Here is a 17,733-nt window from a genome sequence, read left to right on the forward strand (position 1 = left end):
ATACTCAAAAGGCAGAGATTTGCAGGTCTACAGGGAAAGAGCAGCAGCAGCAGGCTGGGGCAAATTGGATAACTCCTTCAAAGAACCGACACAGACGTGATGGATCACCTGACCTCCTGAGCTGTACGATTCTATGATTCAAGCTGACTGGTGAAGTGGGGAGTGAGATCTAACCTTCACGCTCAATGTAATTTACTGAAGCAGCAAAACTCCTTAACCATTTGCCTGCTTGTTGGAAGAGTTTCCATTGAAATTTGGTGATGTTTTCTAACAAACCAAAAGTACTTCATTAACCATTAATGGTGTATTTTTTAACATTGTTAAATCCTTCCTATTGAAACCAGTCTTGGATATAATATGGCTATTTAGCTTTTAATTTATAAATAGTAATAGATCTGGAGCAGCCAGTAACAAGATCACTTATCAGCTGTTTCACTCCTGATTTGGGACAGTTTTTTTTTTATTCTTGAGCAAGGTGTGGATGTCGCTGGCAAAGCCAGCATTTATTGCCCATATCTTATTGCCCTTCAGAAGTCAGCAGAAACATGACTTCAGTTCTGATACCTGCTTGGCTGCTGATGAAAGTTTGTTGGGAACCTTAGTAACTAATGTCTCCATGTAATAAGACAACGACAGAAGTGTGGACTCTTGCTGTTTATAGGGCTGCCTGTTTCAAAACTGTACAGACGGCAAAACAAGGTTCATGAGACACTTGGCATTAACTGGGGTGACCTGCACAGTGTAGGCCATTTATCTGTTGGGCCAATATCTTTTGGGTTGGGTGTTTCAGTAATAAGTTTGTTCAGTAAAATCCCACTGCATTCTCTCTGAATCATTTGGCTCTGGCCAAAGACTAGGGTTAATCTCCTAGATTTCTGCCCTCATAAAGAAGGGGTTCTGATTATTCCTTGTTATTCTGTGACCTTAGTTTGGGGATGGAGCAGATAGCAGGGCAAAACTAAGTAAGTAAATGCAGCAGATGATCTCAGCAGTTGTAGTGGTAAACATGGATTAAGGAATGTGAAAATAAGCAAAAAGTAGCTGCTCCTGATCTCAGCAGGGCTTGTGAGGTTCCTTGTAGATTTTCAGTGAGGACAAGAAAAAATAAAGAATTGTCATTTGTCCAGCACCTTTAACAACCTCATGTTCACAGCCAATCAAGTAATTTTGAAGTGTAACCATTCATGTAACGTAAGGAAAGACAGCAGGTGACTTATGCACAGCAATGTCCCACAAACAGCAATGAGATAAAGGACCACATAATCTGTTTTAGTGATGTTGATTGAGGGGTAAATGTTGACCAGAGCTCCTGGAATACTTCCCAGCTCCTCATTGGAAACTAGCATTAATTCGTTACATTCTTTCAAAAGGGCACGGTTTAACGTCTCATATGAAAGGTGTCACCTCTGCTTGGTAAAGAATGTAGAGATGACCAAGCCTTGTTTTATTAAAAAAAATTGTATATTTGTTCTTTTTGAAACTAGCCGATTCGTGACTCCAGGCCCACACTAATGTGTTTGGTTCTTAACTGGTCGCTAAAGTGATCTAGCAAAACAGTCATCTGTATCATCATCTGAGGGCAGATAGAAATGGGCAAGAAATGCCAGCAACACCCCCATCCTGAGAATTTTTTTTTTTTAAGAAGGCGATGAGAGAGAAGGAAACGGTCCCTGTGAATCACATGTTAGTGAATTTTATACAACCTGCCATTTTAATTGAATCCTCTAGGAGCTACTGCCTACAATAGACTTGTTCTAAAGTATTCACAAGCTTTCAGAGCCTTTGCCCCAATGCCTATCTTCTGCAGTTTATTACTTTTAGTGAGTAATAACTATTGGAAGGTGAGGCTGACTAAAACCTTGAGAATCCCAACTCCCAAACACTTGATGCTAATATAATGATATCAGTTGAGAAGCAAATTAGGGAAACTTAAAAAGAAGTTATGAGATCTGTTTTTTTAACCAATACCAGGACCAATGTCTGGCCTTCTTACAGGGTCTACCTTTAATATTTTGAACAATCATGGGTTAGTAAGTTTACAGAACTCATTTCTCATTATCTTGACTCCCTTCTCTCTCCCCATGTCCAGTCCCTTCCCACCTACATCCGTGATTCCTCTGACACCTTACGTCACACCAACAATTTCCAGTTCCCTGGCCCCAACCGCTTCCTCTTCACCATGGACGTCCAATCCATCTACACCTCCATCCCCCACCAGGATGGTCTGAGGGCCCTTAGCTTCTTCCTCGAACAGAGGCCCGAACAATCCCCATCCACCACTACTCTCCTCTGTCTGGCTGAACTTGTTCTCACACTGAACAATGTCTCCTTCAACTCCTCTCACTTCCTCCAAATAAAAGGTGTGGCTATGGGTACTCGCATGGGCCCCAGCTATGCCTGTCTCTTTATGGGGTATGTGGAACATTCCTTGTTCCAGTCCTACTCCGGCCCCCTTCCACAACTCTTTCTCCGGTACATCGATGATTACTTCGGTGCTGCTTCATGCTCTCGTCAGGACTTGGAAAAATTTATTAATTTTGCTTCCAATCTCCACCCCTCCATCATTTTCACGTGGTCCATCTCTGACACTTCCCTTCCCTTCCTTGATCTCTCTGTCTCAATCTCTGGTGATAGACTGTCCACCAATATCCATTACAAACCTACCGACTCCCACAGCTACCTCGACTACAGCTCCTCACGCCCCGCTTCCTGTAAGGATTCCATCCCATTCTCTCAGTTCCTTCGCCTCCTTCGCATCTGTTCCGATGATGCTACCTTCAAAAACAGTTCCTCTGACATGTCTTCCTTCTTCCTTAACCGAGGTTTTCCACCCACGGTCATTGACAGGGCCCTCAACCGTGTCCGGCCCATCTCCCGCGCATCCGCCCTCACGCCTTCTCCTCTCTCCTAGAAACATGATAGGGTCCCCCTTGTCCTCTCTTATCACCCCACCAGCCTCCGCATTCAAAGGATCATCCTCCGCCATTTCCGCCAACTCCAGCATGATGCCACCACCAAACACATCTTCCCTTCACCCCCCCGGCAGCATTCCGTAGGGATCGTTCCCTCCGGTACACCCTGGTCCACTCCTCTATCACCCCACTACTCCTCAACCCCCACCTATGGCACCTCCCCATGCCCACGCAAAAGATGCAACACCTGCCCCTTCACTTCCTCTCTCCTCACCGTCCAAGGGCCCAAACACTCCTTTCAAGTGAAGCAGCATTTCACTTGCATTTCCCCCAACTTAGTCTACTGCATTCGTTGCTCCCAAGGCGGTCTCCTCTACATTGGAGAGACCAAATGTAAACTGGGCGACCGCTTTGCAGAACACCTGCGGTCTGTCCGCAAGAATGACCCAAACCTCCCTGTCGCTTGCCATTTTAACACTCCACCCTGCTCTCTTGCCCACATGTCTGTCCTTGGCTTGCTGCATTGTTCCAGTGAAGCCCAACGCAAACTGAAGGAACAGCACCTCATCTTCCGACTAGGCACTTTACAGCCTTCCAGACTGAATATTGAATTCAACAACTTTAGATCTTGACCTCCCTCCTCCATCCCCACCCCCTTTCTGTTTCTTCCCCCATTCTTTTGTTTTTTCCAATAATTTATATAGATTTTTCTTTCCCCGCCTATTTCCATTATTTTTAAATCTTTTATGCCCCCCCACCCCCACTAGAGCTATACCTTGAGTGCCCTACCATCCATTCTTAATTAGCACATTCATTTAGATAATATCACCAACTTCAACACCTCTGTGTTCTTTAGTCTGTGACATCTTTTGATTATCTGCTCCTATCACGGCTTGCTTGTCCCTACAACCACCAACCCCCTCCACTTCTCTCCCCCCACCCAACCCCCCCACCTTAAACCAGCTTATATTTCACCCCTCTCCTTGGATTCAACCAGTTCTGCTGAAGGGTCATGAGGACTCGAAACGTCAACTCATTTCTTCTCCGCCAATGCTGCCAGACCTGCTGAGTTTTTCCAGGTAATTCTGTATTTGTTATGGGTTAGTAAATGTTTCATTCTGTCCTAAACACCATTACTGCCTTGAGGTAAGTGAAGGAGCTCCTGTATGTTACTTCACTGTGCTTAATTTATAAAATACCAAAGTCAATCCTGTCCGGTCACTTGGAAATGATCAAAACCTGTGATAATTACACTGAGGTTAAACATGTACAGGTAACTTGGCTAAAGACAGAAAGATTTGCATTTATATAGTGACTTTCACAGCCTCAAGACCTCCCAAAGCACTTTACAGCCAATGACTGCAATTCAGAAGTATTTCACTGTTGTAGTGGAGAAAACTCAACAGCCAATTTACACACAGCAAACTCCCAAAAAAAGCAAAATGCTAATGACCATTTTTTAGTGATGTTGATTGTGGGATAAATATTGGCCACAACTTTCTTTTCAATACATGGCTGACCAGGATTCTCTCCCACTCTTACTGCCTGCCATTGCCTTGTGTTGGAAGGATTTGCAGGTTAATAATTAGCCTGTACATTATGAACACACCCTGCGTGGCCATCAGGTTCTGGGACGGGACTCGAACCTGAAACTTCTGACTCATCGGCAGGGATGCTACTCACTGCGCCACAAGACCTCCCCAACCTTACTACTGCACTCTAAATCCTGGTTGTCAGGCAAATAGGGCATTCTACCCTAGTAAATAAAGACCCCAGTGAGAATTAATGCCTACTGCCTTCATTGAATTTGGTTTAATGGTTCTCTGCACCACGTTATTAGTAAATCTCAAATTCCCATGGGGACTGTCTGCAATGTACAGTGCACGTTACTGATTCTTTCTCTACTGTGTAAGTAAATACATGCTCATTACCATAGCACTTGTCAGAATAAAACTGTGTACAGTGGGCCCTATTTGCTGGCTGCATAAGAACTTTCCTGGGGATAGAGCAGTATCTCTGCCACTATGGGTGCTAGTCCCTGAGCTGTCTGTCATTATAGTTACATACGACCAGCAGACAGTAAGTACAAAAAATGGACATTACTCCAATCCTTTGGACAGGAGGTGACCACAATTGTAAAGTTTTCTGATTCTTTGTTCTGACTGTAGCTGCTTTTGCTTTACCCACTTCTGCCCCCCTCCCCCAAACAAGGTGGTCTGTTCTATGTCTCCAACTTCATGAGACATTCACATGATCATAACGTATTCTATCACCAAACCATTGGTGCTGTAACTCCTATTACCCACACATGGAGTTCCATGCCACTCCTCCTTGATTCTTTTCAGCAGACACCATTTTTTGGCAACTGCAGTATGTGAAATTACAGCAATCAGTGATTTTCAACCCCCCCCCCCCCACCAAACCACCACCACTTCCTGATGGCATTGATCTATGGTGAGGTGCAGGCTGGTACATGGCCCAAATAGCTATATTAATAAGTGCATGTGTGAGCCCAGGAGGTGAGCATCAGTCATCAGCTATTCATTGTGGGATGCCCTCACCAATGTCCTGTCCTTACATGTCTCTCTGCCTGCCTCTCTCTGTCTGCCTGTCTCTCTCTCTCTCTTTTTCTCTCCCCACTATCCCCTCATCTAATTTGTTCACATCTGGCTACCAGTGTATTGAAAATTGTTTATTTCCATTTGAAAGGACAACAAATGTGATAAATAGCGAACACCAAGCGCCTTCAGTATCTCTGCCCTAATTAAGGATAGGAATATTTTGCAGTGGCATTTTTATGACTACACTCTGGAGAAAATCTCAGGTTCCTTTCTTTTACATGAGAATCATAGATCATTTTTAATCAGACCTTCTCAATTTTTTTTCTTTCTATTGGCCCATGTTGAGTTTCTCAGTCTAGTATGTACCAAACTCCTTTTCACAAATTACAACCATGTGAGGTGAAATGTCCTCGAATTTCACAAGCACCTTTTTCATAAAACTAAGCAATGAGTTACATTTCCTCCATGCTATGTGTCAACATAAACCCATTTATAAAAACATTGTTCAGAAAACAAGAACTTAAATTTATACAATGCCTTTCATGACTTCAGGACATCCCACAGCTCTGAGACTCAATGAAGTGCTTTTGAAATGCAGTCACTAGTATTGTCGGAAATGTGGTGGCTAATTTGCATGCACACAGCTCCTACAACAGTAATAAGATAATGTCTAGATAATCTGTTTTTAGTGATGTTGGTTGAGGGATAAATACTGACCAAGACACTAGGGAGAACTCCCCAGGTCTTCTTCGAAATAGTGCCCATGGGGATCTCTTGCATCATTGGAAGGGCAGGTGGGGTCTCAGTTTAACGTGTCATCTAAACGATGGCACCACTGACAACAGCACAGTTGAAATCACACTTGGAATTAAGACTGAAACGTTCTTGGTTTTTCTCAATAAGCCCACCCTACATGATCAGGGGTTCATTGTGACTAACCCAAAGCTGTTTCTGCCCAAAATAAGCAGCATTTAAGATGCTACACTCAGGAATTTTGAAATTGACAGTGCAAATTTCGCAGTGTTTTGATGAAAGCAACTGCTCATTTTGAATCTGGGCGCTTTAAGGGATAGATCGCCTACCCCTTTGCTGCTACCAGTGAGGAGAGGATACAATTTTTTTTTATTCATTCACGGGATGTGGGCTTCACTGGCTGGACCAGCATTTATTGCCCGTTCCCAGTTGCCCTTGAGAAGGTGGTGATGAGCTGCCTTCTTGAACCATTATTTCTGCGAATCATGTCAGCAAGAAAGGTTGGGTGGTTACTGAATGCAATTTATTGTGGAATACTCAATATGACTTTTGAAATAAAGATCTTCGCTGGAGGAAGTTCATCCTTAATCATGAAGAGCAGGAAATGCAAAGCTGCCAAAAAGACATTTTAAACCCGTTTGATATTAAGGGCTGAGGAGAAGACTATCTCAAAACAGTGTCTGCTTGTACTCTGAGATGCGACTCTGTATGTTATTAATACTGAAGTTGGTCCTGTGAACTTCACCCAAAAGCTGTTGGTATTTTGTTTCCAAAAAATATTTTATTAAAGAACTGGTTTGTGTTAGAAAGGGGATAGAAGAGAGGAATATCTGAAGACTGTGATGTAGATCTACTTGAGATCCCTCAGAGCAGAGTCTGGTCAGCACTGCTTGGGCTTAATTCTTTGTATGTAATGCATGATATTTAAACAGGAGCTGTCCTGTGTTTGTTGATTTAAAAATTTAGTATCAGAGTTCTTCCCTGTCCTTGGAAGCTCAGCATTTCTGGCTCCTCTTTGTGCCAATGCCTGGTTTTGGATCACAAAGGGTTTGGCAAAAATTGACTTTCAAAATTAATATGGAAATGGAGCAAGTTGATAAATTTGCTCATTATGTAGTCTAATAAAATGAAGTGGTTGTGAACATGGAAGATAACAATGTAAAAAGAGTCACTAAATGTCTGAAGGAATTGCCATAAAATCAAACTACTTATGAGTAGAATATTTACTTCCTATGGAAAACAACATTGTATAGTTTTGAAAATAATATCTTGAACCCTGAAGTAAAGAAACTTGTAGGTGTTTGCCAGAGATCTGTAAGGAAAAAATATTTGGACAAGCAGGATGATTTGTCGAAGGTTCTTGAATGAATGCTAGTGAAGAGGAACTGCCATAAGAAGATTAAGATGTACAGTATTGGGGTGCATCACTTGTAGAGAAAGTTATTGTTGTTACTGTTTGGAAAAGTTGCTGCTAATGGTGAAGAGGTAGACAAAAAAAATATGATGAAAATAGGTAGGAATAACATCAGGGGCTGGTGTAAATCCAACTATGCAGAGACTGATATCAGCTTGGAGAGTGCACTTCAAGATGATCCTGAATGAAACCTGTTATACAGAGCACTGCACTTAAACAACCAAAGGAGAGCAGTTATTTCAAGCAGCTACTCTGGGCTACCTAGTTGTGTTCAGAAATTTCAAATGACAGGGAAGTTTAAAAGGGACTTTTCTGAAATAGCTGGGAGCCTTATAATGACGTGAATTGTAAAACCCTTATTACAGGTGAACACCCAGCTGTATAGCACCAGGGAGAAGCAGCAGCTAGCTGACCTGATTGGAGCCATGCTATCTTACAACCTCACATATCACCAGGAGAGGACACCAGAGGGGCAGTATGTCTACTTGCTGGACCCGTAAGCACTGTCTCTACTTCTCCTTTAAGTTCCTTGTATTACATAGCCAAAGGATAAAAAGCCCCAATTGGTTTAAATATTCCTGTGTTTCCAGGCAAAGCTGATGTATAAATTAGAGGTGTTTCTTGAGAAAATAGGCATTTAAATGCTTGTCACATGAGTGGCACTTTTTAAAACAAAATTTGAGAGATGTGGGCATCACTGGCAAGGCTGGCATTGTTGCCCATTCGTAATTGCCTTTGAGAAGATGGTGGCAAGCAGTATTCTTGAACCGCTGCAGTACATCTCATGTATTTTTAGCCAGAGTGTTCCAGGAAGGTTTGGAAGGTGTTGTTGAAGGAAGCTTGACAAGATGCTGCAGTGATCTTGTTGATTTTAAACGCTGCTGCCACTGTGTGTCTGTGGTGGAGGGAGTGAATGTTGAAGCGGTGAATGAGGTGCTGATCAAGGTGGGTGTTTTGCCCTGGATGGTGTCAAGCTCCTTGAGTGTCGTTGGAGCCACACTCATCCAGGCAAGTGAAGAGTATTCCTTTGCAGTTCTGATATGCGCCTGGTATATGGTAGGGTGACAGGAGATGAGCTACTGGACACAGAATTCCCAGCCTCTGATCTGCTTTTGTAGCCACAGAATTTATATGACCGGTTCAGTTCAGTTTCTTGTCAATGGTGATCCCCGGGTTTTGAAAATAGGAGATGGTCATCGCCTGGCACTTGTGTGGCACAAATGTAATTTGCCACTTATCAACTCAAGCCTGAAAGCTGTCCAGGCATATGGGCACAGACTGTTTCAGTATCTGAGAATTTCCAAATGTTACTAAAAATTGTGCAATCAACAACAAATATCCCCACTTCTGACCTTATGATGGAGCAGAGGTCATTGATGGAACAGCTGAAGGTGATGGACATAGGGCCCTACCCTGAGAAACCCAGCAGTGATGTCCTGGGACTGAGACGATTGGGCCTCCAACCCTGGGTTTAGGACTCATTAAGACCTACTAAGAATGGTAGTGCCATTATTTTGTGTCAATGCTAAACATTTTAGGCTCGAAAGATTCAATCTACCATGTGATAATCTGATGGCAGCTGGGTTAAGCAGTAAGAATGCTACAATGGCCTCTGCCTCCTGGGTTATAGAGGGGAAAGATCTTGCTTCTCTTCTCTACATTACTGGGAACACACTTGTGTGGATACTGGGTGAGAACAGGATTGGGTTTGTCTTGTGAGCCTGTTGCACAACTTCTGTTTGGGTTTGCGCTGAATAAATTGAGAAAGCAGTCCTGGAGCTTTGCCCTAGCAAGGAGCCCATGCCATTCAGAAGAGGGGGTGAGGTGGGAACAGGGCAGAGAAAAAAATGTACAGACCATCAGCACATTGGGTTTGGAACTCAGTAAGAATGACAGGAAATGAAATAAGTGCTTGTTTTATGCAGGGAGATGGTTTAAGTTGATGGGTTGGGAAAGAGTTTGCAATGGCTGCATTGTGCTGGCCATCTTGGGCTATGGTATTGGTACATTGCTGTCATGCGGTATAAACTTTTCACTGTACTGGGACAGCTTGACCAATCCAGGATAAGGCATTATCAGGAGTGTAATACTGAGCAGCAATATCAACAGCAGAAGGAAGGCAGAAGCAGTTTATCAATGCCATCTATCTCTCAGTAGTGCTACTGTTTGAAAGCCCATCTTAGCTATTCTCGCTGAAAATTTGGAGCAGTTTTGACAGGAGCTAGTGATTGCGCAATGAGACAGCAGCAGGGAGTCACAAAGCAGCTTATCTCATGAAGTGTGCATTACTTTTCTGAAAATATCCCTTGGCTGAATCCTCACACAGGGCCAGTTCTTCGCCTGAAGGTCATGACCCATGCTGGTGTAAAGCTGTGAATGACAAAGCACAGTCTAATCCTTTCACCCAAGTGGTCTTTCTTTGTCAATGTTCCTAGTCAGCAGGTGGGTAGTGGATAGTATTGAAATGAAACCTAATTTCATCCTCACCCAACATAGCTCCTCCCTCCTCCGTCGCAACACATGCACACGCAGCCTAGCAGGAGTCAGAATAGCCATCAGATGAGGTGAACCATGCAGATTTAACCTGAACCTTTAACATTTTTTTTCCGTTAAAAGCATTTCCCTTTTTTCAGTTTGAGGATGTGTGTGTCACTGGCAGGGCCAGCATTGGTTGCCAAGCCCTAATTGCCCTTGAGAAGGTGGTGGTGAGCTGACTTCTTGAACTGCTACAGTCCATGTGGTATAGATTTACCCGCAATTCTATTAGGAGACAAGTTCCAGGACTTTGATCCAGCGACATTGAAGGAATGGCGATATCGTTCCAAGTCAGGATGGTGAGTGTCTTGGAGGGGAACTTCCAGGTGTTCCCATCTATCTGCTGCCCTTGTCCTTCTAGATGGTAGCAGTCATGGGTTTGGAATGTGCTGTCTAAGGAGCCTTGGTGAGTTCCTGCAGTGCATCGTGTAGATAGTACACACTGCTACCACTGTGCATCAGTGGCAGAGGGAGTATATGTTTGTGGATGGGGTGCCAATCAAGCGGGCTGCTTTGTCCTGGATGGTGTCAAGCTTTTTGAATGTTGTTGGAGCTGCAATCATCCAGGCAAGTGGAGAGTATTCCAGTGCAGTCCTGACTTGTGTCTTGTAGATAGTGGGCAAGCTTTGGATTCAGCAATCGTAATGCAATTCAGTGTCATGGGGTGATAGATCCTCTCTTGTTGGAGGTGATCATTGTCTGGGACTTGTGTGGCCGAGTGTTACTTGCCATTTGTGAGCCAAAGGCTGGAAATTGTCCAGGTCTTGCTGCGTTTGGACATGAACTGCTTGAGTATCTGAGGAGTCGCGAATGGTGCTGAACATCCTCACATCTGACCTTAGAATGAAAGGAAGGTCTTTAATGAAGCAGCTGAAGATGGTTGGGCCTGGGACACTACCCTGAGGAACTCCTGCAGTGAAGTCCTGGAGCTGAAATGATTGACCTCTAACAACCACAACAATCTTCCTTTGTGCCAGGTTCACTCCAACCAGTGGAGAGTTTTCCCCCAATTCCCATTGACCCCTGTTTTGCTAGGGCTCTTTGATGTCACAGTCAGTCAAATGCTGTCTTGATGCCAGGGCTGTCACTCACCTCGCCTCCTGAGTTCAGCTCATTTGTCCATGTTTAGACCAAGGCTGTAATGTGTCCAGGATCTGATGGCCCTGGCAGAACCCAAACTGAGTGACAATGAGCAGGTTATTGCCAAGCAAGTGTTGCTTGATAGTACTGTTGATGACCCCTTCCATCATTTTCCTGATGATCAAGAATAGACTGGTGGGGCAGTAATTGGCCGGGTTGGATTTGTCCTGCTTTTTGTGTACAGGACATACCTGGGCAATTTTCCACTTTGCTGGGTAGATGCCTGTACTGTAGCTGTACTGGACTAGCTTGGGGTTTGCATTTCTTGCCTTGCCCAATTAGCCATTACTACTCTTCATGAATGTCAGCATGCTATCTAATAGCAGTGTCCAATGCTATCTTCACCCGTTGTTCCCTTGTGTCACCCAGGGCTTGCTGGATAGTTATCAGGAGCACAAAATCTAGCTGATGTATTACATCCCAAAATGTTCCATGGGAGTGTTATCAATCAAAATTTACTACTGAGCCACATCCTGGTCAAAGGTAGGATTAAAAGAGTATCTTAAAGGAGGAGAGAGGTATAGAGAAGCAGAGAGGTTTAGAGAGGGACTTCCAGAGTTAGGGCCTTGACAGCTGAGGGCATAGCCATCAATGATAGAGCTATTTAAATTGTGCATATGCAAGATATCAAAATTGTAGGGCTGGAGGCCTATTGGCCTACATGGCCCAGAGATGGTGACTTGGCCTCCAAATATCTGATACTGTTCTCAAATTCTGGTATTCAAATAGAGTTCACTGAAGGAAAGAGCCTGGTATACCCCCTCCACATTTACTTTGGCAGCTTTGTGTTCAATGGCAGTAATTTAGGTGTTTTTCTGTTCAGAGCTAAAGATCCAAGTTATTTCCACAGCACATCAACCTTTTATCCTTCAACTGAGGTTGTGTGTTGTCTGCATGCTCACTTTTCCAGTTTCTTCACTGTTACTTTTCTGCTAATTAAACAGAAGATGAAACTCCCTTTAGGTGTAACAGTTTAATAGCCTTATCAAACCATTTTAATTAAAACCACGAGAGAGTATATCCTTATTTCAGATTTATCCAGCCCTTATAGGAGTTTGTAACTGACTGAGAAGTACTTACCTCTGGATGTGTCCCAGGCTCATTGGTGAACTAATTGCATTTCAAAAAGGCTATCAAGGTATTGGAGAACATGCAAGAAAGGATTTAGATGAATTATACCTGAACTGAAAGGAAAGACTGAACAGGTTGAGTGCTTTTCTGTAGCAATGTGAAGGCTGAGGGAGTCACCTGATAAAGGTCTTTAAATAAATGGCATTTTTTTAAAAAATCATTCACGAGATATGGGCTTCACTGGCTAGGCCAGCATTTATTGCACATCCCTAATTGCCCTTGAGAAGGCAATAGGGAGCTGCCTTCTTGAACCCCTGCAGACCATGTGCTGTAGGTACACCCACGGTGCTGTTTAATAGTCAGATGTTGAATTAATGTTTCAACTTGTGGGGAAAATTCAAAGCTAGGAGTCACTAATATAGGACAGTCAATAATAAATCGAATAAGGAACTCGGGAATGTGGAACTACCACATGGAGCAGTTGAGGCCACTACAGTAGCATAGATACATTTAAGAGGAAGCTAGGTAAGTGCATGAGAGAGAAAGGAATAGAAGAGGCTCATGTGGAGCGTAAACACTGACATGAAACTGTTAGGCCAATATGACTGATTCTGTGCTACGCATTCTATGTAAAGGCCCCTCCTTGGAGCACCTTGAGTAATTAACCATTTGGGTCAAACGGTGAAGGGGACGAGCATCTCAAAGGAATCTCTGCAGATAGAGCCTGTCTCTATCCTGGGTTGGAGTTTGGTTCCATTCCACAATAACTATGGGAGACATGAAACTTATGAAGTCTTGGGCTTTTTTTCCAGCAAAAGTTTAAAGATTAAATTGTCCAGTGAGTCACTGAGTCAGACAGACCAGGCGAAGCCCAAATTGAGCACCAAGTCTCTGGTCAAGTTAGCTGACGTCAGGCAGTATGGTGATGAGGTTGGTACAGTTAACCAAATTAGGGAGTGGACAATATTAGGTTCCTTCTGCTGAGCACTATCAAGTGGCCCATGCAGGATAGTGAGTTTATGTGGAAGTCAGGCAAGGACAATTTTGGAATTCATCCATAATGCCATGACTCGCATTTAAATCACTCTTGGGTGAAGTACCTGAGTGTGTTTAGTGCCTTTGGACTAATAAATTCAACAAGAGAAGGAAAAGATTTAATTTAAGTAGCTGGCTTCATGACCTCAGAACATTCTAAAGTGCCCGCCACCATTGAAGTTAAGTCAGTGCTGTGTTGTGGGAAACACAGCTGCCAATTTGAGCACAGCAAAATCCCATACACGCCAGTGTTAGTAATGATCAGGTCATCTGTTTAGGTGTTGGTTGGGGAATAAATATTGGCCAAGACACCAGGAGAAACTTCCCTGTTCCTCTTCAAGTAACATGATGGGACTTTTGACAGTCACCTGAGAGGAAAGACAGGTCCCCATTTTAACTTCTCATCCAAAAGGCAGCACCTTTGACAGTGCATCACTCCTTCAGTAGTGCACTGGAGAGTAAGCTTAGATTTTGTATTCACATCTCTAGATTGGAACTTAAACCTGCTGAGTCAGTGGGAGGAGTGCTACATCTGAGCCAAGACAGACACCTTGACAAGGAGTCAGCCCCTTCAGGGTGATGGGGATGATTTAATAATGGCATCAGGGATGACTGTGAACTCGACCTTGGTGGACCTCACTTTTCACCCATTCCCACAATTCTTGAAAATTCAGAATCTTGTTGGCAGACCCTTGGTTAAATTGCTGTCATGGTGCATGCATTCAGTTTATTTCTCACAGGATAAAAATTCTTTGAGTCCTCAAAGAATTAGTGATTTCATGTATGGGATGACAGCAGTTCTGAAACACCATAATCTGACATGCAAGTTGAAGATAAATATCGTGTACTCTATGGAGTAATTTTAATCCAACTCCCTGGGTTGGAAACCGAGAGGATTGAGCAAAACGGTGGGTTTATAACCAATCTTCAGTGTGGTGTAAAATCGGCCAGAATTTAATACCTGTGCTGCACACAATCAGTTTCCTAATATTCGGGTTCGACTAAAATTACTCCAATGCAATGTTGATGATAAACTGCGCAATTAACCTCGCAGGCTGCCAAATCACCCAAAGCCTGTCCTCCATTTCTGCAAAGTACAAGTCAGGCGTATGATGGAATACCCCATTGTTGAATGTCAAGGGGCGAAGGTTAGAATGTCTTGTTGGAAACGGTCATTGCCTGGCACTTATTTAACATGGATGTTACTTGCCACTTATCATCCCAAGCCTGAATGTTATATTTGGAAATGCAATGTCCAGTTCACCATGAGAGATGGTGCAGGAAAGCAATGTCCTGAGGGCAGTTTGTGAAATGTGAGCTGATTCGTTTTGTGTAATGACAAGCCCATGTTCTTCTTTTAAAGGGGAAGTCTGGCAAGGATTGTTTTGTCCCCCACTGTCTGTATAAATAAAATAGATAAATAGTTTTGTTTTGAAAAGGTCACATTTCATGCCCCAAAATAGACTCTATTTCTGCTCTCCTCCTCAACTCGCTTGCTTGAGTGCCCTCCTTCGTTTTAACGATGGCTTCAGCTTTGGCTTGGGAGCCAATTTGGAGCCACACAGTCCCTAGAAAGCATGCTGCCAAGCTGAAGTGGTGGAAATAGATTCACTGGCAGCTTTCAAAAAGAAATTGGATAAGTACTCGAAGGAGAAAAAATTGCAGGGTTATGGGGAAAGAGGGAGCAGGAATAACTGGATTGCTCTTCAGAAGAACTGCTGCAACCTTGATGGACTAAATGGTCTCCTTCTGTGCTATACTATTGTGTCTGCAGGAGCAAAAAAAATTGAAAACACAAATCAGTAACAGATATTTTCCTGGTGCACATTCAAGGACAAGTTTACTTTCTTCTTAATCCCACTTGCCTGCCTTTTCCCCATAGCTCTGCGAATTTTCTCTTCAGGCAATCATCCAATAGCCTTTTGAAAGCCACAGTTGAATCTGCCTCCAACACCCACTCGGGCAATGCATTCCAGATCCTAACCAATCAGCGCTTAAAAAAGCATGTTGCCCTTGGTCCTTTTACTCCACTTGACTTTGCGACTCTTTCCAAATCAGTAACTGTTTTGAATGCTTTCAGTTCCCTGCAGCAATCTTCCCAACTTGCTGCTTTAGCAGGACATTTCTTAGACAAGATGAGCAATATGTGCAGCCTTTTGCTAACTTCTGTCCGTGTAACATCACAGCAAGTGTGCAGGTCTGGAATAAGAGAAAGCATGTTAGACTTGTATCTAGATCATGTGGGGCATTCCCTCAGCAACCTGTCAAGCCAGTGGTCAGCAACTGGGACAAAGCAGAGCTGCTAGGCTATTAACAGAACCTGTGATGAGACAGACCTCTCTCAATGATCCTTCACAGATGTGGTACAATACTAGTGAAATGGACTGTAAATATGGGAAGCTCAGAACTGTAGTCTTCAGGTTGTAAGGGTGAGTGTGTGGGACTGTGAATAGCACCTCATAATGATGTAAGAGGGACTCGAGGGAGAATGTTCCTACCTTCAGCAGTGTAATATCTAGTCATGTATATCTGTATATAATTCAGTTATATTTAATAAACCAGCTATTACTCAGACATACCAATGTCTCAACAATCATTCCTCAGCCAGTCCAACCGACATACAATATGGTGGCAGCTGTGAAGGACCCCAAAACTTTGAAAATTCAGTTTTAAAAGGGATTGCAAATCTGACCTAGAAAAGTGGTGCCAAAATTGCAGAATTTGGTATGGCACAGTTGAGAAACTCCAAAGTTGCTTCATAGACTGGGTGGTAGCAGGAAAAGTTAGAAAATCAGCTGTTCAAGTCATTTCAGGGCTGCACCACAAATACGTGGTAGTCGATGAAGAAAATCCCGATCCAGCGCTGATACGCTTGGAGTCGGAGAACCAAGTTAAGATTCGTGGAACTGGTGAGCAACCCTTAAAAAGAGTAAAAATGTAATTCTAATGGCACACCAATCAGGCAGTACTGGGCAAGTTATGTCCCTTGCATGCGAGTGTTTCAATGAGCCCTGCAATCCAGGTCCAAGGTTGGCACTATTACATGTGGTAATTGCGAGGCAGCACAAACAAGAAAAAATAGTGGTTGCAAATACTTGATGCTCCAGGGTAAGGGAGGGAAGGGATTACTGCAATAACTTCAAGCAAAGAGTTTGCAGATTTGTAGATATAAATACCCAAAAGAGATAATGACCAGAGAGGGTCTCGGTGAGAGGCTGATCAGCGTGGGAAGGCTGCAATTCCTGGAAGGAAAATTTAAAAACTTTCGATGAAACCATCTAAAAGCTTGGAGAAGCCATGGATTTTAAATTTATGGTACCTGAGAGGTTTGGATACACTAAAGGACCGAATCAAACTCAAAATTGGGTACTTTGGGGAAAAAGATTTCTGAGGTTCCAAATTGTTTCAGCGTTGGACAATAAGCCTGAAGTTGAACAAGTCAACACGTACTTTACTGCATAGGAACAGTAACAGATGCTATTGCAAGACAGGGCATCAGTGAGACCTCTGATAAATTTGAAGCCTTAAAAGCCTTCGATAATGATTTCACTTGAGCAATAAGGTTCTGGAAAGGGCCAAATTCAACAAAAGGGTCCAGAAACCAGGTGAACCAGTAGATGCTTTTAGTAATGACCTTTACAGGCTGGTTGAAGGATGCGAGTATGGAGACCTAAAATCAGAATTAATGCGAGACCGCATTGTAGTCGGTATTGCCAATGATTCCCTATCAGACTTATTGCAATCTAAGGAAGACCTAACCTTAGAGAAAGCAACACGGCTGGTGAGACAAATAGAGGTCCATAAATATAACAGGGCAATACTGAGAGGTGAAGAAAAACCTTGGCTCAGGAAACCTTCAGTGACTGTACAGTTCCCTCAGATCGGGAATGTAAAAGGAGCATCAGAAAAGAAGGTACAACTTGGAGGGAAAATACAAGACACCATCAAACCACACCAGCGCTGTGGCACCAAGAAGACCCACAGACGAGAGTAGTGACCTGCAAACACTGAAGAATACTTTCTGTGCCAAAAGAATTGGCTATTTCAGGAAGATGTGCCGCAGTAAAACTTCAATTGTTACAGGCGTTAAGGGAAAAAGTCTTCGCACATAGGCTATTAATGAAGTTGAAGAATTCCAATCAGATGAGGAACAAAAATGTTTCCTGGGTGAGATCAGTGACCCCAATTATGCATTCTAGAATGCAGATATATATGTCGATGGACATATCACCAAATTTTAGCTGGATACCAGAGCGAGTGTAACAGTTGTATTAGACAAAGAACTATGTCTACTAACACACTGTCTGCAACC

General features: G+C 43.2%; 1 protein-coding gene across 2 annotated transcripts in view; it reads left to right on the plus strand.

Annotated features, from left to right (window-relative positions):
- chtf18 (CTF18, chromosome transmission fidelity factor 18 homolog (S. cerevisiae)) overlaps positions 1-17,733 on the plus strand; it is a 101,125-nt gene that overhangs the window by 47,688 nt on the left and 35,704 nt on the right. For both annotated transcript variants that reach the window (XM_041207446.1, XM_041207447.1), the window contains exon 18: positions 8,006-8,136. In XM_041207446.1, coding sequence (XP_041063380.1) covers positions 8,006-8,136 — 131 coding nt within the window. The remainder of the gene's footprint in view (positions 1-8,005; positions 8,137-17,733) is intronic.

Source organism: Carcharodon carcharias, chromosome 15, assembly GCF_017639515.1.
Source record: "Carcharodon carcharias isolate sCarCar2 chromosome 15, sCarCar2.pri, whole genome shotgun sequence".
Classification (NCBI taxonomy): domain Eukaryota; kingdom Metazoa; phylum Chordata; class Chondrichthyes; order Lamniformes; family Lamnidae; genus Carcharodon; species Carcharodon carcharias.